At 54.5% G+C, this 25425-nt stretch overlaps 2 protein-coding genes across 27 annotated transcripts in view; one reads left to right on the forward strand and one right to left on the reverse strand.

The window, feature by feature from the left end:
* The window catches only part of KANSL1 (KAT8 regulatory NSL complex subunit 1), a 93190-nt gene extending 85723 nt beyond the window's left edge, over positions 1-7467 (forward strand). For all 3 annotated transcript variants that reach the window (XM_030508658.1, XM_030508657.1, XM_030508660.1), the window contains 5 exons: positions 971-1089; positions 2117-2174; positions 2745-2857; positions 4951-5197; positions 5485-7467. In XM_030508658.1, the coding sequence (XP_030364518.1) occupies positions 971-1089; positions 2117-2174; positions 2745-2857; positions 4951-5197; positions 5485-5739 (792 nt within the window). In that variant the 3' untranslated portion in view covers positions 5740-7467. The remainder of the gene's footprint in view (positions 1-970; positions 1090-2116; positions 2175-2744; positions 2858-4950; positions 5198-5484) is intronic.
* Positions 7468-8183: 716 nt separating this feature from the next.
* The window catches only part of MAPT (microtubule associated protein tau), a 49186-nt gene continuing 31944 nt past the window's right edge, over positions 8184-25425 (reverse strand). For 13 of the 24 annotated variants that reach the window (XM_030508675.1, XM_030508665.1, XM_030508674.1 and 10 more), the window contains 9 exons: positions 25105-25160; positions 22317-22449; positions 21674-21724; positions 20957-21222; positions 17508-17600; positions 17269-17361; positions 13702-13783; positions 13041-13153; positions 8184-10932 (listed from right to left, as the gene is read on the reverse strand). In XM_030508675.1, coding sequence (XP_030364535.1) covers positions 10717-10932; positions 13041-13153; positions 13702-13783; positions 17269-17361; positions 17508-17600; positions 20957-21222; positions 21674-21724; positions 22317-22449; positions 25105-25160 — 1103 coding nt within the window. In that variant the 3' untranslated portion in view covers positions 8184-10716. Of the gene's footprint in view, positions 10933-11383; positions 11532-13040; positions 13154-13701; positions 13784-17268; positions 17362-17507; positions 17601-20956; positions 21223-21673; positions 21725-22316; positions 22450-25104; positions 25161-25425 lie in introns of all 24 variants that reach the window. The other 11 variants (XM_030508683.2, XM_030508684.1, XM_030508678.1 and 8 more) reach the window with 5 other exon arrangements.

Raw genomic sequence — 25425 nt, forward strand, 5'->3', positions numbered from 1 at the left:
ACCTGTATGGAGGCTGCAGCAGTTGCTTAACTCACCCTGTCTTCTGAGACATGCTCAGCCTCCCAAAATCATCGAATCCCAGCCTGGTTTGGGCTGAAGGGACCTTAAAGCTCATCCGGTTCCAACTCCCTGGCACGGGCAGGGACACCTTCCACTAGACCTAGCTTGGAGCATCCCAGTTTAGCGCAGGTTTGCATCTGCTCCCTGACGGGTCGGTCAGGGCTCATTGCTCACAGTGCCATGGTGGGATTTCCTTGCTGCCATGGCAATAGGTGCCCACCCACTGTATCCTCATCCTGCTTAAGTCAGTGTCGGGGTTTGGCTGTGGCAGGTCCCTGGCAGGATCGGATACAACGGAGAACAGGGTAAATGGCAGGTGGCTCCATTATGAAGAGGGACTGTTTGCATATCAAGCTGATCCATGAGGATTTGTGTCACTGTACCGTCAGCGCTGCTGTCACAGGTTTGGGGGAGGTTTTTGGATAGACAGATGGTAGGAGAGCACCCAGTGTTCAAGCAGGTTTAAATAGATACGTGTGGAGCTTATTTCTTTCTTAGAAAGACTATTCCAATCCAAAGCACGATTCAGATGGAAGCTATTGGGCTCTTAGTACAGCTCTCAGAACCCGACATGAACTCGTCTGACTCTTTCCTCCTCTGCCACAGTGGCACCTACGGGGGGTGCAGACCCCTGCAGGGACATGAGCAGGGCTGCTGTGTCCAAACAGGATGGTTCTCTCCTGATGGTCTCCCCACTTTCTTTAGATTGGCCGGAGGGATTTTTGGTTGGGAAGAGCTCTTCCAGCAAGCAGTAGGTGAACTCCTTTCTGATGCACATTGGTTCTGGAGTGTCCATAAGTCATAAAAGGCCATTTTGTATGAGGCCACATCATTTTTCATGCCCCATCAAGGGCTTAACATGACAAAGCCTATGACCCTTTCTCACCTGGTTCTTGTCTTCGTGTTACAGCAGCCAAGGAGGAGGAGAGGCGAAAGTTCATTTGATATTAACAACATTGTCATCCCAATGTCTGTTGCTGCAACGACTCGTGTGGAGAAACTGCAGTACAAAGAGATCCTCACACCCAGGTATGTGCCTCATCCCAGCTCCTGTGCTTCTTCTTCCTTGGAAATAAGAAGAAGTTTGGAAAACATCTGATCATGCCATTGACAGACGTTTGCTAAGTTAGGTCTCCTTGTGCAGAGCCATCCTGTTGTCCTGTGTCCTGCTGCAGAGCTGCCAAGTGCATTGAGCCAAAGTTCCTGGTGGTTTCCATCTGCACACGTCCGGGCTGGGTGGTGGGTGCCTGGGCTGGGGTAACGTTGTGGTGCAGGAGGAGGGCCATTGCCTTGGCTCTCACCAGCCAGGAGAAGCTCTCCCGTGCCTGGGCAGTGGGGGGAGTTGGAAGTTTTCCCTGCCCAAGCGGAGTGCAGAGAGCTGAGATGTCAGCCCTTGTTTGGATGTTCTTGGGTTAACACTGAATGAGACCTGGCTGCTCGGTGGGAGCGTGCTGACATGCTGCAGCACTGGTGCAGCTTCTTCATCCGCACAGCCCCGTTCCCAGTCCTTTTCCCTCCCCAGTTTTCCATGGGTCTTTCCCAACTTACTTCTAGTCTTCCTCCTGGTCTTACATGCTCTTCCCAGGCCCGTTTTAGAGGGGGCAGGGAGGGAGCCTGTTGCTGAGCCAGAGGAAGAGGAGGAAATGCTGCAGCATCTGCTCTGCTTCCTCTGCCCTTGGCAGGCTCCAGCCACGCCGCCAGAGCAGTACCGGCAGCTAGGGCTGCAGTGGGAGGACACTGGTGGCCTCACTCTCCATTCCTGACCCTCCCAGTGGGGCAGGGCATCTCCTGCCTGTCCCCCAGCACTGCACTCAGTGGGTGCAAACACGCTGCATAAAGATGTGCTCAAAATGGAGCAGAGGAAGGTGAGAAACCCTCATCTGGTAGCACAGGAGGGATTTGGACAGACAAATTTGGCCACTTGGTTTAAAACTGAGCCTGAGTGTGTTGCTCATGGTGGCAGGCTTGGTTTTCCCTTTCCCAAAAGGCAGTGTTGGTGCATGCAGGGCACGTGCTTGGCCCCGTTGCTGACCACCCTCTCCTTTGTGCCTTGCAGCTGGCGTGAAGTGGATATCAGTGCTCTGAAAGCGAACCCTGATGAAGACAATGAGGAGGTAAGAAGAATTTTGCTGCCAGTTTAATTGGGGTGGGGCTGACAGTGGCTGAAAGAGTGTCCATGAGGGGTGCTGAAGGGAGTGGGTGCAGGGGCCTCTTCCTTTCCTGCAGCGCAGTGGCCCAGTTGGCCTGGCAGAAACGAGCCTGGTGGTGGTTCCTTTGCAGGAAGGGTGTGATCACGCAGAAGCTGGATTAACTGCCCAGGTACAGCTGAGTCTGAGCTCTAATTGCTGCCAGGAGACCTCTCTGGGCATCAATCTTTTTATAGAATAGTCTAATCAAGAAATCACAACCTGTCATAGTTATTATTTTAGCTAAACTGATAATGATGGTGTTTCCTTAAACTTCTTTGAATGTTTTCATTCTGGGATCAGTGGTTTTCCTTTGGATTCTAGTTCCTCATCTCCTCCTGAGCAATGCAGTTTAACAAGGTGCTCACTGATGGCACCTGCCTCCCTCCAGAAGACAGAAACTTACATTCACACCGTAGCTAATGCTGGGAAAACTGCACATTGGTGCGTGTTTAATGCACGAAAGCTCTGACCGGGGCTTGTCCCCTTCCCTTCCAGATCGAGGACTTGTCTGATGCAGCCTTCTCTGCTCGGCACGGCAAGTGTGAGGAGATGGAGCGGGCCCGGTGGCTCTGGAGCACGAGCGTGCCCCCGCAGCGGCGCGGCAGCAGGTACCCACAGCACTTGAGTACAAAGAGTGTGATGCAGTGGGCTTCTGGTGGCCACTGTGTCATTCCCAGCAGTGGGATGCAGTCATTAGATTGGCTGATCCATACAAATGGTTAAAATCTCATGCTGTTATTGTGTGGTTTGATCACCATCCGCGAGAGCACCTTGAGGAGCCCTTGTGGGAGCGAAGTTACACCTGAGTTACGTTGTGGACAACCAGCTCTTGCAGTGTCCGCTTGGATTCTGCTTTCTCAAGCACTCTGGAAGCAGGGAGGCTGGTGCTCCAGCTCGGGAGTACGGAGGGAAATGAAAGGGCTGAGCTGGGCATCCTTCCTGTAGGCACAAGGAGCAGTGGTGGTTCCCAGCATGGTGCTGTCGCATCTCTGCTCAGTCGCTTTCAGCAGTGCCTCTTCCCCGCTCCAGTTCTGTACGTGTCCTCACGTTCCTCTGCTCACTTGACACTTGATTCCCTTCCTGCAGTGTCTTTCTGTGAGTGGGTGTCTGAAACAGCTCACGGCTTCCAACTGCTGAGCTCATCAGAAACCTGCACAAGAAGAGATCTGCTCTTCTCCGTTTGATTTCGGATGTTCTGAGCGGTGCTGAGCGCTCCTGAGCTGCAGCTCATGCAGACGTGCACCCGGTTGTCTTTGGTTGTGGTTTCAGTTCAGCCCTGCTGGGGGTGTGTGTGGTCGTGCCAGGTTCCTGCAAGAACTTGTGCAGATGCAAAGGCAGCTTCTGTCACGCTCCATTTGTGCCTCGTTTCACCCGTGGCTGCGTTTCCTGGAGCAGAACTTCATCTCAGAGGTGTAGGAAGGAATGCTGGTGGGAAAGGACCTCCAGAGGTCTCTCTAGTCCTGCTGCCAGCAGGAGACCAGCTTGGCCATGGCGTGAACACTTCCAGGGATGGAGATTCCCCCAGAGCTGGAGCCAGTATTCCCAGTGCAGGTCCCAACAGGGAGAGACTGGGACGTGGGTGACCCTGCTCCGGTGGCTGTGTTTGTGCTGGGAGTGTCTTGGCCAAGTTCACTCGGTGCTCACCACGTCCCGAGCTGCTCCTCAGCAGGATCTGTGCTCAATCCCTCACTTCCCAAACTGGGAACTCCCTGGGAGTTCTCTGTGGCTGCTTCAGGAGTTGCTGGAGCCCATCATGTCCCAGTAACTTCTTATTGGTGTGTTTCAGCCCATGTTTGCTCCTTGCTGTGGAGTACCTGGGCCAGGCAATACCTGGGGCGAACTCACTTGGTTTCCCTTAAGTGTCTTTCTGTGAGCTGCTTCAGCAGATCCTGCCTCGTGTACATAAGATTGGTTTGGCTTTTTCCTGTAGCAGCCTTTAAATTGCATCTTGATTCAGCACATTGAGTCCATCCAGCTGCTGTGGTGCAGCTCTTCTGTTGATCTACTTGGGGCTGGGTTTGTATGTTCTGATGAACCTTTTGGCCCAGGTAGGTTTTGGAAGCTGATTCTTGGCAGCCTTTGATTGCCACTTGCTGTTGCAGTTCATCTTGAGGAGCTGCACACGGAGGCAGGGACTCCAGTTGGGTTTCTCTGTCTCTGCAGCCTGTGGGTCTCTTACCTGGGAACCTGTGTAGGTGCTCAAACTTTCTTAATGCTTGGTTTAAATGTTCTGAAGTCCAGAGGTTTTGCAGTGCTCTTCCTACGCCCAGCTGTTGGACTTGCTGCAGTTTCAACATCGCTGATTCACTGCTCTTAGTTCTTGAACCGCCCGTGGCCTCACGTGGCATTGGGATGGTGAAACACCCAGGGAAACCATCTCTGAAGTGTCTGATTTCATGGGGTGGTTTCTCATCGTGGTATTGCTGCAGCACTCGCAGCGTAGGAGATGTGTGGGACACGTAACCTTAGGAGGGCAGCATCGGTGTTGAAAAGCTGCATCAAGACAGTGGAGATGGGACAAAGCTGAGCCTGGATGAGTTCAGCCTCTGGGCTGCACCAGCCCCAGCGTGTGTGTCCCGAATCCCTGCGGTGTCCCCAGGAGGGGCTGGTTGAAGGGGGGTCCTGGGGCAGCATCAGGTGGTGGCCGAGCCCCTGTGTTGGTGGGACCAAAACCAGCCTCTCAGATGTGTTCCTCCCTCAGGTCTTACAGATCGACAGACGGACGGACGACCCCTCAGCTGGGGAACCCCTCGACCCCGCAGCCGGCATCTCCCGACGTGGGCAACTGCCTCTCGCACCCGGAGCTGCCCCACAGCCACTCTCCGCGCAGCCCCATCAGCCCCGAACTGCTCTCTGCCCCCCTGACCCCGCTCTGCCGGGACTCCATGCGGCTCCTCTCCAGCGAGGACACTCGTTGCTCCACGCCTGAGGCCGGCTTTGACGAGCAGGTGGGTCGTGGCTCCGGTGCTGCGCTTGTTGCTGGAGGCTGGTGGGATGGGCCCAGGGCTGCTGCAGGTGGTGCCCGGACGTGGCTGGTTCATCCCCTTCGCTGTGGGGAGGCAGCTGGAAACCTGCACATGGGAAGTTCCATCGGCCAGATGGGATGTGGGAGCATAGGCAGCAGTGGGTTCGGTTTGGAGGCTGCTAAAGCTTCCCATGTGCTGTTGTGCACGGAGGGGGGAGCGAAAGAGCTTTCCTAGAGGGTTTTCCATAGTCTGGTGTCTCTTCCCTTCAGGCCGTGCAGCCCTGGGAGCGACGCACCTTCCCGCTCTCGTACGACCCCCGGACAGAGTGTGAGGACCAATGTGACCCCCAGGACCGGTTGTCGCGCTGCACCCGGCGCACGTCGGGCAGCAAATCCTCCCGGGAGACCGATGGCACTTCTGCTTTGCCCAACCCGGGCAGCCTCAAGAGCCGCCCCCCCCCAGCGACACCCTCCTCCTCCTCCTCCTCTTCCTCCGCAGCAGTTCAGCGGCCAGCGCACAGATAGAGACACACGGGAAGACATGAGCAAAACCAACACACAGAACTAACTCTTGGCATTAAAGCTTCCAAAATCTGCGTTTGATATTCAAACATCCTGCCGGGAATTTTCACAGTTTTTAGTGAATTTAAGGAGTTTAGAAACTGTTTTTTTGTTTTCCTTTTTTTTTTTCCTGTTGTTTTTGTTTTGTTTCGTTTTCTTTTTTTTTTTTTTTCTCTCCATGTTTCCTCGTCACACAAATGAGCCCCCAGATTCCTCCCAGTGGAGTGAAGCCTGGGGAGGGGAGCAGCCCACCAGACCCCCTCCCTTCTCCCTCCCCTCCCCTCTTAGGTGTATAAACTAGAGCACAGGATTTAGCTGACTAGCAGACGTCGGGGATAGTTTTTCTCAAGCGAAAGCCTGTCTTTTTCTCTTAACCCACTTCCCTCCTTCCCCTCCCTGAAAGGTTTTAGTGGAGTGAAATTAGTGGTGAAAAGTGATGTCTTGGGGTTGCAGCCGTCACTGCATGTCCGTCTGTCCTCACCGCAGAGCGCCCACCCTGCACTCCCGCGCCGGCGGGTTCTTCCCCTCGGTTGGAGCTCCAGGTATCCCAAGGGGTGACTCTGCCCCTGGGCCACCTCCTCCTTCCTTCTCCCCTGCGTTGGGAGCAGCTCTGGCTGCCCTGTCCATTGGGGAGGGAAGGACAGACCCTTTGTAGCCACTTCATGCACGGCTCCGTGTTCGAGGAGTGGGATTTCAGGAGCAGCCTTCTTACACCTTGTGTGTTCCTCCTGGGTGGAAGGAGGGGAGATGCCCCATCCTGGGTGTTGGAGCAGGCACAGAATCCACTTCAGGGACACCCTTTGGCGACCGGGCTGTTGCTGTTGGCCAAACAGCAGCTTCCAGCTGGGAAAGGCGTGTCTGTGCCTGATGCTTGAGTCCTGGGACCCCCAGTGGGGTTGGGAAGTTGGGGTGAGGGCCCCGAGGTGGAGGGAGCAATTCCGGGGGGGGTGGTCCTTGATGGTGGGTTTGGTCTGAGAAAGGGGGAGATAAGAGGGGAGAGAAGGGCACAGGGGCTGGCGGGGGCCGCGCTGTCCCAGCGCTCCACACAGGCCGAGAACAGGCGTCGAACCCGTTTCACTTGAGGCGTTGCTCCTTTGGAAACCGAGTTCCTCTCTCCCGCACCCGCAGCGGCTCCCGCGCACCGTTCCGATCTGTAACGCTTTCCCATGCCCGCGGTGTGGCTTTGGTCCCTGTCCTGTCGCTGGAATCGTGCCTGTCCTGTGTATAACCACCTCACCGAAAGAAAAAAGGAAAAAAAAGGAAAACAAACCCATACAAAGGCCATTTCTTTTCTTTTTTCTTGTTTTTTTTTTTTTTTCCCCCTCCATTTTGTAACCGTAATGAAATAGTCGCTAAAACTGCTTAAGGGTCGGGGGTGTTCACAATTTTCAACATGAGCTCGTGGGTTTGGTTCTGTTCTAGTTGAAAGGATTTGTCATCGTTTCTTCATCACACAAAACAACCCCCCCCAAGAAAACCGATGCTCCCATATCCCTCCGCATAAAGTGCTTTTCTATTTATAAGGTTGAAAATTCTGAATAACCCTTTTAGCATTATAAAAACCACAAAAATTAAAAAAAGAGAAAAAAAAAAAATAAACCCCCACCTTGTATTTTGTAAATATTTTCTTTTCCTGCTTTGAGCTGTGTAATGTCCTTGTTCTATAGAAACGCTTTTCTTCCGAGAAGCTGATCTTTGTTAATGTCTTGATTCTGTTGGCAAAGCACAAACGTGCTTATAAAAAAAAAAAAAAAAAAAAAGCAAAAAAAAAAAAGAAGAAAAGATTAAAAAAAAAAAAACCATTAAAACCAAATGTTTTGATGCTGCGTGTTTGTGGGGGCGGGGGGGGGCTTGGGAAGCACATTTGGGGCCGGGCACATCCACTGCTTCCACCTGCGTTTCATCAGCCCCTTTGCAATGCGGCCTGGGGGGTGCGTTGGGTGTTTTCGGGGGTCACTGTTCACCCTCACGGTGGGCGCTGGGTGTTTGCGGGGGGCAGGAGGCAAATCCTGAATAGACACAAGCAGAGAATCTCACCTTGTGCCTTGTGGAGTGGGGGGGACACGGGAAGGGGCCGGGCGGGGGTGATGGGTGAGGGTGGGGGTTGGAGGAGGCAGCCGCAACCTGGGCAGCCCTGGCCTGGTGAGAGCGATCGCGGGGAGGGGGGCGGGTCTGGTGCTGGTGACTGGTGGGGATCCCGGGCTGGAACTGGGGCACAGCGTGAGGCATTGCTGCGGCTCGGAGCAGCCTCTGACCACACCGCGGCTGCGGCGCTGGAGCAGCCGCCTTTGGCCTCACTCCACAGCTGAGAAAGTGGCCCCATTGCCTTCATACCCCACCCTTCCCCCGTGCCCCACTGCTCCCCACTGCTCCTCAGCTCCTTCCCCCCGTGCACACAACGGCGCCGGTTCTCGTAGTAATGACTTTATTTCCAAATTCACTTTTACGGCAACAGTGTAAACCAGTTGTTAAAACGCACGATACACTATGGACAGGCACAGACAGAAGCTAAGCTAAATGATACACTGAGATCAAACCTTCCCTCCCCTCGCGGGGCTGCCCGCACCACCGGCACCGACACTGGAAGGTCTTGACCAAGCATCAGGAATTCATTGTTTGAGTGCAGAAAACACAGGTTTGTGACTCGGTGCCGGTTTTAACCCTTTTCAGACCAAGATGTGTGTGGAGGAAAGGAACAGCCACGGGTCCGGCTGCTCGTGGTCACCCTCCGGCCGGGGTCTGATGCGGGGTCAGGGCTGGGGCCGTGGCTCGGGCACTGCGGTGGGTGGACGGGGCCGGGTTAGGGGCTGCTCAGGGGCTGGTGCTGCGGGATGGAGCTCAGCCGAGGGCCAGGATGGGAGAGCTCAGGGTGGGGGAGGCTCAGCCACGCACCATCCCGCAGCCAAATAGGGTTTAAAGGGGGAGGGTCTCCCACTTGCTTTACAGAGGACAAAAGTACCACAGCAGCTCCTCCCTCCTACACCCATACAGAAGGTCACAGACGGGAGCACAGCATCTTTACAATCAGAGAGGCAACGGCGCAAGAGACACAGGGGCTGTCACAGGACCGGTGGTTCGTGGTGGTGCTGGACCAGCCTCTCCCCAGCAGTAAAGCAGCTCCTGGGGCTGTGGAGACAAGGGTTTGGTCCTGTCCCCCCAACACAAGCGTCCTTCTCTGGTGCTGGACAGGCTCTGGAGAGGAACTTGCTGGAGCCCATGGACGCTGCAGCAGTTGGGGAGGTTCATCGGCTCCTGCCCGGGGTGGGAGGGGGTCCTGTCCCCGAGAACCCCCTGCTCTGCCCCAGTAACAGCCTGGTGCAGCCGCGGTGGCACTGACAGCGAGCGGTGCCTGTGCCCTGGTGAGAGCAGGATCCCAGCCCCGCGCTGGGCTCTCCCTGCAGCTCGGCTCCCCGGGCAGGGAGGACGCACTGAGCACATCTCTCTCAGCCTCTTTGGTTGTAGAAGGATGGGGCACACAGAGGCAGCCACAGCGCAGCCCCAGGGCACCCCCCACGCTCCCCAGGGTGCCACAGGGGTGAAAGCAGCAGCAGGATTAAATGGACCAGCTCTGTTCCCTGTGTGGTGCTGAGGAGGGGAGTGCTGGGTGAAGGACGCCGTGAGGGGCAACATGCTGCAAACTCAAGGCAGGACCAGCGGCAGTGCCAGGCGCAGCCTCTGGCCCCCAAGTGCAGGATGGGACCAGAGGGAGCTGCCCATAAGAACCCCCCCTCGCGCCTTCCCCTCGCATCCTCCCAGTTGTCTCCTACCGCTGCCAAAGGCACGAGACCAGCAGAGCCATGGAGCTGCCACTTCCACGATCCCTTTAGCTGACCTTGCAGGGGAAACAAAAGAAAGAACAACCCCAAAATGTCACAAGCTGCACCCAAATCCAGGGGCCACCCCAGCCTGGGAGCTGCGAGTGCCCCTCGCACCCCATCCCGGCCCTGGGGAGGTGCAGGGCCCCCCCCGGGTGCCCGGCAGACATGCGGTGCCGGAGCTGGGGCCTCCCCCTCGCCAGGAGCCGGCACCGGGCAGCTCACAACTACTTACAGCATTTATTAGTATTTTCTTAAACACATGCTCGTTTATGAAAACAATCACCCTGGCACGGTCCAAGCATATACAGACAAATCTACTCTACGACACGAGGGGCTGCCAAAGGAATGGGGGGAAAAGCCTCTACTCATCCACTCAGCGGTTCCAGCACAGCCACCGAGAGGGGAAGGGCCGACCGGGGCCGCTTCCGCAAGGGGCCACCCCGGTGCCGCCGGGACTCCAGCTGCCGGAGCTGGGAGCAGGCTGGGGGTACCTGGCAGTTATCTTCATACACATCTCGGCTTTCAGAGGGAAAAACAAAAGGTTTCTTCCAAATCAGCAGGCAAATTTAATGCAGACAGGGAGGGCAGCTCCCTGCAGTCCCCGGCCGCAGCACCCACCGCCTGTGCTGCCCGCAGGCCAGCCCCCCAGCCCGGGCAGCGGTGGGCAGGCAACGTCCCCTTCCCGTCCCCGCCCCTTGCGGCGCAGGGGGGGTCGGGTCAGCCCCTCTGTCCTCTCCCTGCTCTCCTGGGGTGGTGAACATTGTCCCTGCCAGGGCTGGGCCAGCAAGGGACCTCACAGGGGGTCAAGGGAGCTTACAGGGGGATGAGGGGCCTCGCAGGGGCTGAGGGACCTCACAGGGGGGAGCAGGGAGGGGCAGGGGCTGTGCGCTCTGAGGAGCAGGGGGAGAGGAGGTTTTATACCTCATAGTGTCACTGATTTTGAAGTCCTGGAGCTAGAGCTGAATGAACAGTAAAAGCAGGTTAAATCATTAACCAGTGAGGGGACGGGGGGGGAAGCAGCTGTAAAAGGAACAGAGGAAGAAGGCCAGATTATTATTTTTTGTTTTCCTTTCTTATTTCTTTTCTCTCTCCTTGTCTCCCCTCTCTGCCCGCCGGGCCGCGATCACAAGCCCTGCTTGGCCAGCGAAGCGGACACCTCGTCGGCTAACGTGGCGAGCTGCGGCGAGTCCACCATGTTGATGCTGCCGGTGGAGGAGACGTTGCTAAGGCGGCGCGGGGAGGCATCTCCGGAGATGGTGGGGGACTTGTACACGATTTCGGCGCCGTGGTCAGTCTTGGCTTTGGCGTTCTCGCGGAAGGTCAGCTTGTGGGTCTCAATCTGCAACGAGAGCAGAGGGTGCTGAGCGGGGAGGACGCAGCCACCACACGCGGGGCTGTCTGTACCTGCAAATGGCTCCGTCGCTGCTGCACAGCCAGGAGGGAAGCTCAGTTCGTTGGCCTAATGCCCCCAGTGCCCCCCAGTCCTCAGGCACATCCCTTCCAATAGCCCACACAGGGATCGGGCACACCAGGCCTGGAGCATCCGGGGATGCTGTCAAATCCTTCCCAAGGCCCGGCGTGGCGGCGGGTCCCAGGCACAACCTGGGCTGCTCCCGCTCCCCCACCAAAACTTTATGCAGGGGTGGGATTCCCATGTAGCACACAAAGCTTCCCCTTGCCCCACAGCCCAGCTGGGCACAAAACGCTGCTCCCATGAGCCAAACCCCTCTTCTCCTGGCGAGCGCAAGGGCCAGGGAGCAGAGGTGCAGCAGATCAGGTTTGCTACTTACTGGTGCCCTCCCCAGCCGAGTGCAAGGCCGGGAGCTGGCTCTCCGGGGGGCTGAGTGGCTCCAGCACCAGGGCCTGGAACCCAGCAGGGTCTGGGCTTGGGGTCTGAGCAGCCTGGGGACGGGTCTTGTCTTCCTTGCCTTTCTCTCTCTACAGGTGAAGAAACCCGCCCAGGGCGGTGGGGTGCAAAAAATGCATCAGCAACAAAACCCAAGATCCAATCAATGTCAACCAGCAGGAAAAAGGACAAAAAATAGAGAAAAGAAATAGAAAACTGGGGAGAAAAAGAGTTGAAAAACAGGGTCCTTCACTGGCTCATAGGAAGAACAGCAGCGGCCTTCGGAGAGAGGCGGAAAGCTTTCCATGTGCAGCCAAGGAGAGCCGCCGCTGCTGGCACAGGTCCGTGGCAGAGCTCAGAGCAGCCAGCTCCCCACAGGAGACCCAAGGCAAGAGGAAGCAGCACATGAACCAGGCTTCAGCCTGAACAGCTGTGGATTGTGTGGCCAATCCTGGATCTTCTGTGTCGCAGAGCAAGGAGTGGACATGGGAAAGGCTGGGGAAAGAGCAGTGGAGCTGCTCCCAGCCACCCTGCGTGGAGGGTTGATGGGGCTCAACTGTGTCCTGTCCCCTCCCTGCAGATAGAGCATCCCTCCTCAGAGCAGCACTGCCTGAGGATGGTCCCTGGTGCCAAGGGGGGAATGGGCTGGACAAAGGCAGGCATCTGAGGCACCATCTGAACTCATGTTACACCTCCAGGATTTAGGCAGGGTGACTACTGCTGGGTCACACCTTTACCCCTCCAAAAGGCAAGTTCTTCAAACTATAGCCCAGTGAATGCGCCAGGATATGAAAGAATCATCACTGTAATAAAAACGATGGAAATGGGCTTAGTGAAGCACAGGGCAGTCTGATGCATAGCAGCAGCGAGAGAAGGGTAAGGAAGTCAAGCGATCCCTCAGCCAGAGACCAGCGGAGAGCTGGGAGTGCACAGAGCAAACGTGGCCAAGAACAAAGTGCCAAAACACAGGAAGTGAAACAGAACTTCCCCTCCCCTTGAGAAAAAAAGTGTTTGAAAAACAAGCAAGACAAACCCCACTTTTCCCTAGAGAAACCCAACCATGTGTGTCACCAGGCTGGAGCCTCAGCTCTGTACCTACCTGATCTCCCTGCTCCTGCCTGCAAGGGACGTGGCTGTCCTTGAAGTGAGGTTGCAGAGGTGCTTTACTTAGCTAAGACTTACTGTGAAGTCACCCTCGAAGCCCTGGCAGGAACAGCTCACCCCAAGTTCAGTATTTCACCTGACCTGGCTGGCTTTTGTCTTTCAATGTAACTCCCCCCAGACACACACCACTCCCTGCACAGCCCTCAGTCAGCCTCAGCTGAGAGACTGCGACTTGGAGGAAGAAATCACCTTTCTTCTGAGGAAAGCACAGACCACACCACACTAGAACATGGGCAGCAAATTGCTGCAAGCACTGGGGCAGAAGTGCTGCCTGGCACGCAGAGAGGAGAGGCCGTGGGGTCTAAAGACGAGCTGGGTGAGCAGGACCTTCTCCAAGCCCAGACCTGAACCACGCTCTGCTCACCCGCCTGCTCGTGGGGCAGGCAGACACTTGCAGCAGAACAGCAACGCCTCTTCTCGACCCAGTGCCCCTTTACCTTTTTATTTCCTCCTCCAGGGACGTGGCTGATGTTATCTAAGGACCCAATTTTCGACTGCACCTTATCTTTGAAATCCAGTTTCTCAGATTTCACCTCCACCTGGCCACCGCCTGGAAGAGAAGAGCACGTGCTGGGTTAGCTCCTGTGCCAGCCAGGGCTGAGGCAGCTCAACCAAAGCACTCTAAGGCTGAGCAGAGAGCAAGGACGAGGAAAACAGCAGCAACAGGGACCCCAGGGTGATGTGGGAAACCCAGGAGCCAGGGCAAACGGGAACCAGAGTATGGAGACCTTCAAAAGGATGCTGTGCAGAGCTGACAGACATCCCAATTGTTCTGCAGGACCAAGGGCTGGGAGCTAACCTGACCCCACTGAACACCAGCAGCCCCCCCTCTTTGTTCCTAAACACTTCCCTTCACAGTGATGTGTTGGCACCTTCAGGCTGTCCATGGATCACACCAGATCCCTCCCCTGCGACCGAGCAGCCAGGCAGACTGGAGAGGATCTGACGGTGACTGAGCCGGGAACAGCGTCCAGCAGCCCAGGGCTCGGGCCGGTAGCGCAGGGAGTGCTCCCTTCGCTCCCATCTCCCAGTGCACAGCAGGAGGCAGCCTGCGAGCTCCCGAGGACCCATACCCGGTGCTGCAGAGCCAAGGGGTACCTGGTTTGTGATGGATGTTGCCCAGGGAACCACATTTGGATGTCACGTGGCTCAGGTCGACTGGCTTGTAAACGATTTGAACCTGTCCGTATGAGAAAGGAGAAGGCAGTGAGCTGGTGGCCACCACGGGCAACCGGGGAGGGGGAGGCACAACACACACCGGCACCTGATCTGGAGTCAAGGGAAAGGACAGCTTAAACCCCAGTAAGATTAAAGATACAAAAGAAACTGTCATCAGAAATGGGAGATCATTAATGCCCGTGTGCAGTAGCCTCTCTTTAACATGTCAGCATGCACGAGATCACCTCTCCACAGAGGGGGGAAGTAGAAGCAATTTTAAAGTGCTTAAAGTGAGAGAGAAAGTGGAGTGGTGATTAATTCAGATTTGCATACACATCATCCAAAAGGAGGAGATATACCAGAGAGAAAACGTAAAAAATAAATACCTTTTCTGGTGTAAAACATAAAGCTTATGTCCACAAAAACTGAAAGAACAGAAATGATCAATGTGCACAGAACTTTTAAAAAGAGTGACCAAAATATGCATTTCTGAAAGATGCTGTAATGGAAATCAGGCTTAAAAAAAAAAAAAGGCAAAGCAAAGGTTAAATATCAGGCACGAGTTCCCATTACAGAAATTCAACTGGCAGTTACAGCATACTGACCCACAACAGTATTTCATGATATTAAGCTCTGGTTTTCACTTGTTTCACCCATCCCATCTCCAGCAATCCCATGACACTGCCCCATGCCAGGCGGTGCCGTGCCCGGTGTGGGGCCGGGGCCTCTTGCACACAGACACCGGGTGACACGAGACGCAGACACGAGGACACGAGGAACGGGTAACGGGAGCTGTTTAGTGGTAACGTTAGAGGTTTAAACACCACACTGGAAAACACCGACCAAACCACTGCACGGGTCTGTCAGGGACAGCAACCACAGCACAGACACACCAGCTACGTCAGGAGCAGGAGACAAGGGGTGAGAAAACATCCCCATAACCCCAGAAGTGCCCTTGGACCCTGCTTTTGGACTCCTGTGTGTGAATCAGCACACTAGTTGCTGTACTAGTGGGGCTGTGCAGGAGAAATCGGATCATCAGCACCTCAAGGTTGGTTCCTACCCACAGGGAAGAGTCTGGCTCTCAGCAATAGCCTGGACGTCAGGGCTCTCTGTGCTTTCACTGTGTGCTGCTCTCACAGGTCTCGGGAAGGATGTGCCAGCACCAAAGGGAGCTCTGCAGAGAAGCTGACCCCTCCAAGCAGCCAGGCAGCCAAGAGCCAGCACAAAGGATTCACCGTAGCCACTGCTCTCCATCGCACCCAAGCACCCTGTGCTGACTCGAAAGCCCCAGGGTGAAGGTGCATCCTTCAGTTCTCCAGTTGGCCCCACCACGCTCAGAGCTAGGTGCTGGACCGTGGCTGTGCACACCTCTGAGAAACACTCCCCGTTCCATCATGCAGCCAGGAGAAGAATGGGGGAAGAGAGGCTCAGTGCCACCATCCCATCCTACCGCACATGGAGCCAGAGGCCTGCCTTGTCTCGATGCTCACACGTATCTAAAAGCACGTTTGACAGAGAGTGGAGACAGGGAGAGGGGAGAAGAGCAATCCCTGGCTCTGGGAGCACACGGCAGACACAGACATGGAGACAGCCCTGGGGAAAGATCACACGTTTGATGCACGGGGCAGGAGGACAGCGTGGTGCAGGCAGAAGGCAGGAAGCAGATCCTAAAAGGACAGCTGGTGCCTTTCTAATCCCAGTGTGACCCAAGGGCCTTGGGAATTCAGGCCCCACTGAGACCTGGGACTGAAAGACCTCCCATTTCCAGAGCAAGCTATCAGCAATTGAAACACTTTCTGCTCTCGTTCCAGTGCTCTTTTTTTACAGACTCCATTAACCCCTTACCATCCTGCTGGGGAGCAAAGAAGGGTCCTCCCCATTTCAGCAAGAAAGGAAAAGGGCCACAGAGTTGCTTGCCTGGGAAACAGAGACCTGGGGATCCCACCTCTCCACATCAGCAATGCTTAGGTCAACTTCTGCCTAACGCATCACCTTCTTGGAGCATCCACTGGCTTAAAAAACAAAGGTACCAACCCCAGGTCCCTGCAGCACCAGCTCATTCCTGCTGAAGCAGCAGAGGAGGCATGAGGCGTGGTGGCCATCGAGCCCTGGTGCTCTCGTTACCCGTCTCTCCGAGGCGCCCCAAGTCACAGCTCTGCCTCGGGGCAGCCACATCGGCACGAGGCTTTGGCCCGAGCGCCCAGAGCTGAGCTGCTGCTCTGCATGCCACAGGCAGTGATCACACTATTTCACTGCTGGCAGAGCCTGGGGAGGGGTGACAACCTCCAGCCAAAAATCCAGACAATTCTTAACCCGCTACAGCCACTGCAGCTGCAAATGCTTGCCTGTGGTGTGAGCTCTCAGTGGAGACAAGGATGAGCTCACCACACTGTGCTGAAGCTCATGACCAGCCACAGCACAGGTGATTCATGAGGAACACTAACTCCTGGTGTCACAAGTGGTCCACCAAGCACCAAGCAGTCCAAGCCAGAGCAGGACCCTGGGGTAAGAAAGAGCAGAACAAGCATGGGACCTGCTTCACAGAGGTGTGACCTCTGCAAAGCAGCTCCTCTGGCCTGTTAAATAAATGCAGAATGACATCAAATTTAAGATGGAGGTTGCAAACCCAGTTATGTCCCAATGCTTACATGCCAAGCCCTCTGCAATGCTCATTTTTTCAGGGAGGGCATCCATAGGGATCAAAAACAGCACAAAGAAAATCCATCAGGAACATCTGAGAGGCACCAGACAGCTTCCTCAGAGCAGGCAACCACAGCCCCTGGGGCACACTGTCTGGGGTCTCAGTGATGCTCCCTCCTCAGCCCATCATCGTGCCTGGACCCAGACTGTCTCCAGAGAGACTGGTGTAAATCCACCGACCTCTGTGGAGTTTCTCCAGGTTTCTGGCACAGTAACTGAAAGCTGAGTCCAGCTGTTGATTCAGAAATGGCTGGAAACGCCAGTGTTCCCATCAATTCACTCTGTATTATTTTAGGCTCAGCCTCCATGGGCACTGCTGGACACAGCAAGGAGAAGCTTAATATTTGCATGGATCACACTGGCCTGATGGGAATGGGCAGGAACCTGCACGCTCACATGTTGTGCAGAGTCATGTGCAATTTAGCAGTCTATTAAGCAACAAGGACTGGGCTTGCTTATAAATCTATCCATCTACTGCACCAGCAACTACGTCACTGTCTGCTGGAGGCCACCCCTCCTGCAGACAATGAGGCATTGAGCTCTCCAGGTAGTGTCAAACCTTCCAGTTAATGGGATGTTTTGTTACAGACATGGTTTCTGCACGGGTCAGTTAGTTCTGTCCATGTCAGGCATGTACAGGACTTGTTAGGGTTCATCTCACCATGTCTTTCGGGTTAATGGGGTTAAATGACAGCACGTCACCAATGGCTATCTGACGGCGGATAGCATCGGCGCTTTAGTGTACACAACATGCCACTGAGAGTCAGGATTATTACAGTGCATTCAAAGTGTGAAGGTACTCACACTGCCTCCTCCCGGGATGTGTTTGATATTATCCTTTGAGCCACACCTGGATTGAACGCTGCTAAAGTCCAGCTTCTTATTAACAATCTGCACCTTTGGTAGCCAGAAAAGAGTCATTGCACGTCACCAATAGCTATCTGATGGCAGGTCACTGCAGATAGCATCGGCGCTTCAGTGTACACAACATGCCACTTAGAATCAGCAGTATTATAGTGCATTGAAAGTGTGAAGGTACTCACACTGCCTCCTCCCGGGATGTGTTTGATATTATCCTTTGAGCCACACTTGGATTGAACGCTGCTAAAGTCCAGCTTCTTATTAATAATCTGCACCTTTGGTAGCCAGAAAAGAGTGTGAGAAACAACATGACCATCTGCAGCTTGACCATGTGTTACATCCCTACAAGCAGGAACCTGCCTTCCAATGCCAAGAGCTAAGGAGAATCTCTGGCTTGCTGCATAGATATGTCAACTCACGGGTTGGAAACTGAAGATGGAGGTGGTCAGGTTATAGCTAGAGATTGGATACATCAGGCTAGTGAGGCAGCCTGAGTTTCCAGGCCAGAAACACTAGTGAGAAAAGCCAGAAAAGAGAAAAAAGCCAGCTCACCCCATTTTCTTTCACTAAACAAAACAGAGAACTTGCTGCACAGCAAACACCAGTGCACTGAGCCTCAGCTCAGCGGAAGGAGGAAAGATAGAGCTGAGAGAAAAACACCTGCTCAGCCCCATCTCCCGTGCCAGGCAGTGTGTGCCCCCCTCTAGAACAGATACACGTGGCCTCCTGTTTCAGCAGCTTGAGCAAAGTGGGCAGAGTGGTGCAGCTGGCAGGGGCTGGAGACCCGGGGCTGTGTCCAGCCTGAGCTGTGCTGAGCAGGGCTCAAACTCCCTCTGCAGTTACAAAGAGAAAAAGCAAACGCAGCCCGGGCTGCGGTCCCACACCCGCAGCTCAGTCCTGTCCAGCTGAAAGGGGCAGCACAGACCACCCCAAAGGCAGCAGATGCAACGTGTCCGTTGCCTGTTCCTGACACATCCCGGCTGGGAGAGGGGCTGGAAATGGCTCGGTGCCACGGGGGAAGCACGTACCATGCCAGTGTCACCCTCCAGTCCCCAAGCCTGCCTGCCCTCCCCACCACATGCAGATTTCTGTGCTAATGAAGCTGTTTCCATTTAGTATGTACTAATTTAGCTGTTTTCCCTGTCTGGCTTTTGTAAGTGCAGCTATGCTGGAGCGACCCCACGCGCAGGAGCAGCTATTCCAGACAACACAAAGATGAAGATCGTCCCTGCTCCTTCTCCTACATGGCCTGGAGTGGCTTTACAACCTGTGCAAGTATAAACCAGAGGTAAAAACCAGCAGGCACACAGGCCTGTGCTCCCTCAGGAGAAAGCCCATGTGAAGAACCACCCTCACGAGAGGCAGAGACAGAGCATCCTGCAAGGGAGCAGCGCCACATCCCACTGCACGTGCAGTGTCTGGACAACGGTGTCCCCAAAGCTGGCTGAGCAGGCAACCTCACCCTCCATTCCAGCACGTCCCCAGCCTGCAGGGCTTGCTCCTCACTACCCCCGGTGAAGCACCAGAGCTGGCTCGTGCCTCTAGCATCATTTTCCAAGTTGACATCAACTAATCCTGCAAATGAGGATGCGGTTCAGCTAGACCAGGCTTTGCCAGAGCTGTATTCAGTGATCCAGCAACAACAAAAGTGCTCAGACAATGCAGAAATACTGGAAGAGATGTGGCCTGGCTGACTTCTGGCATGTGTGCCCCATGCCATTTGTTTCCCTAAGCTGGGGGTCTGCAATCTGCACTGGGAGCAGGCTCCAGACCCATCTTCTGGCCACCCTAAAATCAAAGTTGTGGGATCAGCCCCTTCTGCTCCATTCTGCTAAGAGCAGCCTCGTGTCCTACAAAATCCCCAGCAGAGCATCTAGCCATTCTCCCCTGCAAAGAGCATTGAATTGTCCCCAATTCAGTGATAACAATAAACATGTTGCCTGACAGAGATGCAGAAAAAAAAGACCCTCATAAAAGCTGGATTAAAAAGGATGAGCAAACAATTTACGTGATGTACAGTAAACGTGAGGGGCCCTGAAGAGCAGCATTTTCTGGGGGCAGCAGGAAAAACTGAAGCAGGAAAACAAGGAGGGCCGAGGCCCCCGGCCACACTGGAAGGACATGTGCTGCTCTGCTCATGCCCAACAGCCAGAGCCCCCCGGCCTGCAGCACAAAGCAAAACGTGCATTCTCCAGTAAATCACCAGCACGGAAGGGAATGGAAAAGCACGCTGCTATTTCAGATGGGGAAGAGAAGCCATCTCAAAGCCTCCTCCCGTGCTAATGGTGAACATTCAGAGTTAGCCGCTCACACAGCATGGCATGCACTGCACTCAGCTGTGCTGCATGAGCAGCCACAGAGCAAGGTCTGCAAGGCACAAGCACAGGGGAATCCTGACTGCACCAGCCATCAGACCTGCAGGTCTGTCATTTAACATGGGTGCAAGAGCCACTGGGCCTTCACCGCTCAGAGGAACCTGGTGCTGTTCTGTCTCTACCCATGCAGCAAAGACACGGCCACACAGTGCAACAGAGCAGTGCAGAGAGGGTCGGATGGGTGCTGAGGAAGTTCAGGTTGGATAGAAGGAAGAAGTTCTTCCCTGTGAGGGTGCTGAGGCGCTGGCACAGGGTGCCCAGAGAAGCTGTGGCTGCCCCATCCCTGGCAGTGTTCAAGGCCAGGTTGGACACAGGGGCTTGGAGCAACCTGCTCTAGTGGAAGGTGTCCCTGCCCGTGGCAGGGGTTGGAACTCGGTGAGCTTTCAGGTCCCTTCCAACCCAAACCAGGCTGGGATTCTATGGTTCTATGAGCAGCCACCACCTGAGCTGGAGCTGTGTGACCCCACACTGCTGCTCTTGGGGCTGCATGGATGAATTAGCTCACCCCACTCCCTCACCCAAACCCTCCGCTGCTGGGCTTGCAAAATTTAAGACGAGACCCTCATTCCCAAGCACCTGGAGCACAGAGTTCACTTTGCTGCTTGTGAAACAGCCTCTCTGGGAGTGAAATGTACTAGTGGTTAAAAGGATAGTAATGCCACCAGTTCTGGCCACGCATCACGTAGCAAGACAGTGCCTGATGGCAGAACACAATCCAGAATCTTGCCAACAGAGTTGGATCCAAAATCACAACATTCAAAAAACAGTGCCCAGCCTGGGAGCCTCCCAGGGAGACCATCCAGTCTGCTCACTGATGGAGAAATGGAGGCAGTGTTGAAGGGACTGTTCCAGACCACACAGTCCAGGATTCAGAAACACAACCCTGACCCTGCAACTCTTTAGGGCTGAAGGTCACAATGTGCTCTCCTTCACTGGACGCCACAAGGGAATGCCATTCCCCTGGCAGCCAGTCCACGTGGTGATGTGCCACATCCCAAGCTCTCTGCAGTCCTCTCTGCAGGACAGCTGTACCGCACCGAGCCAGCGAGCAACTTCAGAGGAGCACCCACCCAATGAACCCACCAGACTCTGAAAGCAGCAGCAGGCTGGAGACCAGCTGCAGCCTGGCTGCCCACCGCTGCGTGTCTGACCCCAGCCAGGCTGCTGCTGCAGGCAGGGCTCTCCCCTCCCAGGCACAGCACCAAGCACCCGCTGTCCCTACAGACATGCCCCTGGAAAGCAGAGTCCACCTTTACCTTGCCACCTCCGGGCTGGTGCTTCAGGTTTTCAGTGGAGCCGATTTTGGACTTGACGTTTTTGAGGTCAGGCATAGGCGCGGCTGACGGCTGGATGCGGCTCTTGGCAGAGGCAGGAGATTTGGGTGGTGTGCGGACCACTGCCACCTTCTTGGGCTCCCTGGCTGGTGGGGTGGGCAGAGAGGGAGTGCGGGAACGGCTGCCTGGAGTCCCGGGGGAGCCGGGACTGCTGTAACCGCTTCTGTCTCCAGACTTTGGCTGCTCACCTGGAGTTTGCACACAGAGGGAGGCAAGCACAGGATAAGCAACGCGGGTACGGAACCCTTTCCCCCCGTCACTGCCTGACTTTATGAGGTTGATGTGCCTGGCCCCAGGGCCCACCCGCTGCTCCTGCTGCAGCCCAGCAGCAGGGAGGAGATGGCTGCACTTTCTTCTACTTCATTTTGAGGTGAAAACTGTGACTAAAGGCAATTTCCTGGTTGCTTTCAGAAGGAAGATGGTCTTCACTGACTGGCTCATTGGTAAGACCCCCACCCAAGCATGTGTGACAAATTACAGACAAAAGACACTCAAACGAAACCACTTTTCTGTTATGAATTTGGGAGCATTTACACATAATAATTTTATGTCATTAAATAAGGTTGATCACTGAGCAGCTCAGAACTGGCCCCAGTTTGAGAAGAAATGGAAGAAGAAAAGAAAACTCTTAAACATCACCTTTCTCAGACTTTGCTGCTGCAGGAGGTGGTTTTTTCTGCTCCTTTCTGCCTGTTTAATGAATGAGAAAGATGTTTAAACATAATAAAGCTGGAAATTTAACTGATTTAAGGTTTTATGCAGCTCTGATTAAGTATGAAATATAGATATATATATTCAGTGAGAAGCACCATTTTAACGGGAATTCAATGCCTGACGCTTTCTGGGGTTTTCTTCTCTGAGAATAACGTGCTAATCTCCATTCCTGCACTCAAAGAACTGATCCTCTTGGTGGAAATATTGTCAAGAGAAAAGGAAGAGATGGATTAAAAAAATGGAGCTGCCTAAATCTTCCAAACTGAATGAAATCCCAAAGGGATAAAGCAACTGCCCTCTCCTACACACTGGCAACTACATGAACAGAGCAGATAAAGCAGCATCCAGAGAGGCTCCCTTCAGAGGAATCATCCCCAGCTCTGCACACACAGCCTGGTGAGCAGCTCCGAATCTCCACACAGGCCTCAGCCTGCCGGCCATGCCCTGCCCAGCGCTCTGTGTGACCCCCACCTAACTGCATGGAGAGCCTGGGAGCACCACCAAAGCAGAGCCTCTGGAGCCAGAGCCACCAGGGGAGGCAGCAGCACCCCTGCTCACCACCACCTACCGGAGCTGGGGGGTGTCTTAGGGGCCGTGGGGGTCTTTGCTGGGATGCGCGTGGCATTGGTGGAGTTCCTCTGAGCCTGCCCGGCTCCAGACCGCGGCGTGGCCGTCTTCGTGCCACCTCTCATCTCCGGGCCCTGGGGACACAAAGGGGAAAGGCTGATGGAGGGGGGAATGCCCAGGGATGGGCCATCACCCTTCATGGATCAGAACCACACGAGACCCTCCTGCTTCCTACTCTGACAGGCACAGGATCCCCACACACAGGTACCTGCAATGTGCCCATTTACACCCTATCTCCCACCATGGTGCTTATGACAACTGCTGCACAGTCACTCCTGCCACTTCCCTGCATGAGCCCTTAGCTTCAGCTACGTAATTCACCTCTCACTCAGGCCTGGCCAAAAGGTTTGTGCAACTCCTTTATACGTTCTCTAAATTTCATCTCTAAATTTCACTTTGTTTCCCCTCTTCTGCTAAAATTTTGTACAGAATATAAATCAATCATAGAATCCCAGCCTGGTTTGGGTTGAAGGGGCCTTAAAGCTCCTCCAGTCCCAACCCCTGCCACGGGCAGGGACACCTTCTACTGGAGCAGGTTGCTCCAAGCCCCTGTGTCCAACCTGGCCTTGAACACTGCCAGGGATGGGGCAGCCACAGCTTCTCTGGGAAAAGTCTGTGCCAGCGCCTCAGCACCCTCACAGGGAAGAGCTTCTGCCTCAGAGCTCATCTCAATCTCCCCTCTGGCAGGTTAAAGCCATTCCCTTGGCCTGTCCCTACCCTATCCCTACTTGCCCACGGACAAATTCCTTCTCCAGATTTCTTGTAGGCCCAAATCCACTGACTAGACCAGAGGCTCCATTCAGGAGCACAGCAGCCAGACTCCAAACACACAGAAGCACCTCTTTTATCCCCACCTGCAGTACACTCAAACCATAGCCCACTGCCTGCGATCTGCAATCCCCGCTCTCCCCCTCACCACCAGTGTATCTGCATGACTAAACACCACAAAGGGAAACTCCGAGCTACTTCTTACACTGCAGAGTGAGACAGGGATGTGGGTGCATTCCCTAGGCTCTGTGTAGCACCTGGCAGATCTGGCTCTGGCACATTTCAAATACATCTGCTGTTTACAGCCAATGCACCCATAAAACATAGCATTAAGCTGCAAAACAAGAAAGAGACCTGGAAATGCCTCCGGAAGAGCAGGTACCACCCTGCAGCAGTGAGATGTTTTTGCTGTAATGCAGAGCAGGGGGCTTATGTGCTGGTGTGATGGACCTAGTTGCTTCAAATACCAAACCTGAGCCCCAAGGCTGGGGTGAAGGGAAGTACACCCCAGCCTCTCCACTGAACAGGGCACAAAGAGACTGCCCAGCCAAGCACTATCAGTCAGACCTGCCAGGAATGCCTTCAGGTATTCCCCAAGGCAGCTTTGCCTCTCTACCATCCCACCTCCTTACCTTGGCTTTCCTTTCTTGTGTTCCTGTACTGGCAGGTCGGGATGTGACAGAAGAGGCTCGTTTAGAGGTGGAAGCAGGGCTGGAGGGTGTTTTCGAAGGGGTTGTGCTAGAGGAGGTGTGTCGTTGGGGGGGGATGGAGGGTCTATCCCCCGGGGGTTTGGCAATGCAGGGTGAGGAGTTCTTAAACATGGAGACAAAATAAAAGTGGAACAGAACAAAAATCAGTATGGGAGGGAAACAAAAGGGGCTCACCCACGTCAACCGGGATTAGAAGGTGCAATGCAGAACTGGTGTGAGATAGGTGATGGCTGACACTGCCCTCTCCCTGCAGCACAGAGCTGCACAGCCCAGAGATACCTCAGCTCTGCTCCTCCCCCAGGCTGCTGCAACACCCAGGCCCCTTTCTGGGGAAGTGTCACCAGCGCGGCCTGCCCGTGCCACTGCCCTCCACACCAGTGGCACATTTCCTCCCAAACTCCCCATGCTCCACTGGCAAAGATGCTGCAGGTACAGCACTATCAACACCAGCACTGCTGGGAGATGCAGGTGGCTGCACACAGGTCTCTCTGCCCCATCCCTCCTGCTCTGTCAATAACAGATCTCTGCTGCTGTCTAGACCATTCCTTGGTACCACGTCAAACGGCTGGTACAGCCCTGCCAGACCTCCCCAGGGAAAGACCCAATTCCACATTGTTTGAAATGAGTATATTCCTCACCTTTAATTCTTCACCCAGTGACTTGTCCATCAGCTTGTCCATCATCTCACCCAGGCTCTGGCCATGTTAATGGTCGCCTGAACTAAACCTCCTTCAAACGAGCAGTGGGACAGAGATCTTTCAACTTCTGGAATTTACCCCCTATTAAACTCTGCTCCTCACCCAGAACACAGCACCTGCAAGGCCTAGATTATTTAATTTCAGCTTTTAATTACAGGCCTTGCTCCTTTCACTGTGACCCTGCTTGTCCCCAGCCCTGCCCAACGCAGATTTGAGTTTGCTTCCACACCAGTTTGCCCAGCAAAGCCAGCTATCTGCTTTCCAGTCTTGGGCTGAGGAAATAGCCTCCCTAACCACCTACCCAACCCCACGAGCTACAGGTTTGGTTTAGATTTGGTTCCCTTCCTTGCCCTCAAAGATCATCATGGATTGCACCATCCAGCCCAGGGTGAGGGAAGAAAACATAAAACACTCTTGAAAGGGAGATGGAAGAATAGAAAATAATGACAAGATTTCCTAAGCAGAACAACTGTGGTCCAGGAGCATGGGAGAGGGAGTCAGGAACATGCTCAGCACTTCAGTGTGCACCTCTTGGCTTTAGTTTTTAGCTTACCTTCGGTTTCTTTTCCTCAGCTTCAGTCCCTTCCTTGTCTTTGCTGTCAATACGACCTGAGAGATGGAAACACACAGAGTTACACTCCTTGGCACTGGTCAGTAAACCCCAGAGAGATGATAATGCCTGTTCTGCAGCCACATGCATGCTGGGTGGGTGCTCCAGGTTCCTGCTCCCCCATAAATGAAATACTGATCTCAGAAATAGTCACTCATACTTCCACAGCACAAACACGTTCTTCCTGGGTTAACAGATTACCCTGTGCACAGGTAACAGTGCATCAGTCATCACTGGAACATCGGACACACACACAGAAAAGCT

Source organism: Strigops habroptila, chromosome 19, assembly GCF_004027225.2.
Source record: "Strigops habroptila isolate Jane chromosome 19, bStrHab1.2.pri, whole genome shotgun sequence".
NCBI lineage: Eukaryota > Metazoa > Chordata > Aves > Psittaciformes > Psittacidae > Strigops > Strigops habroptila.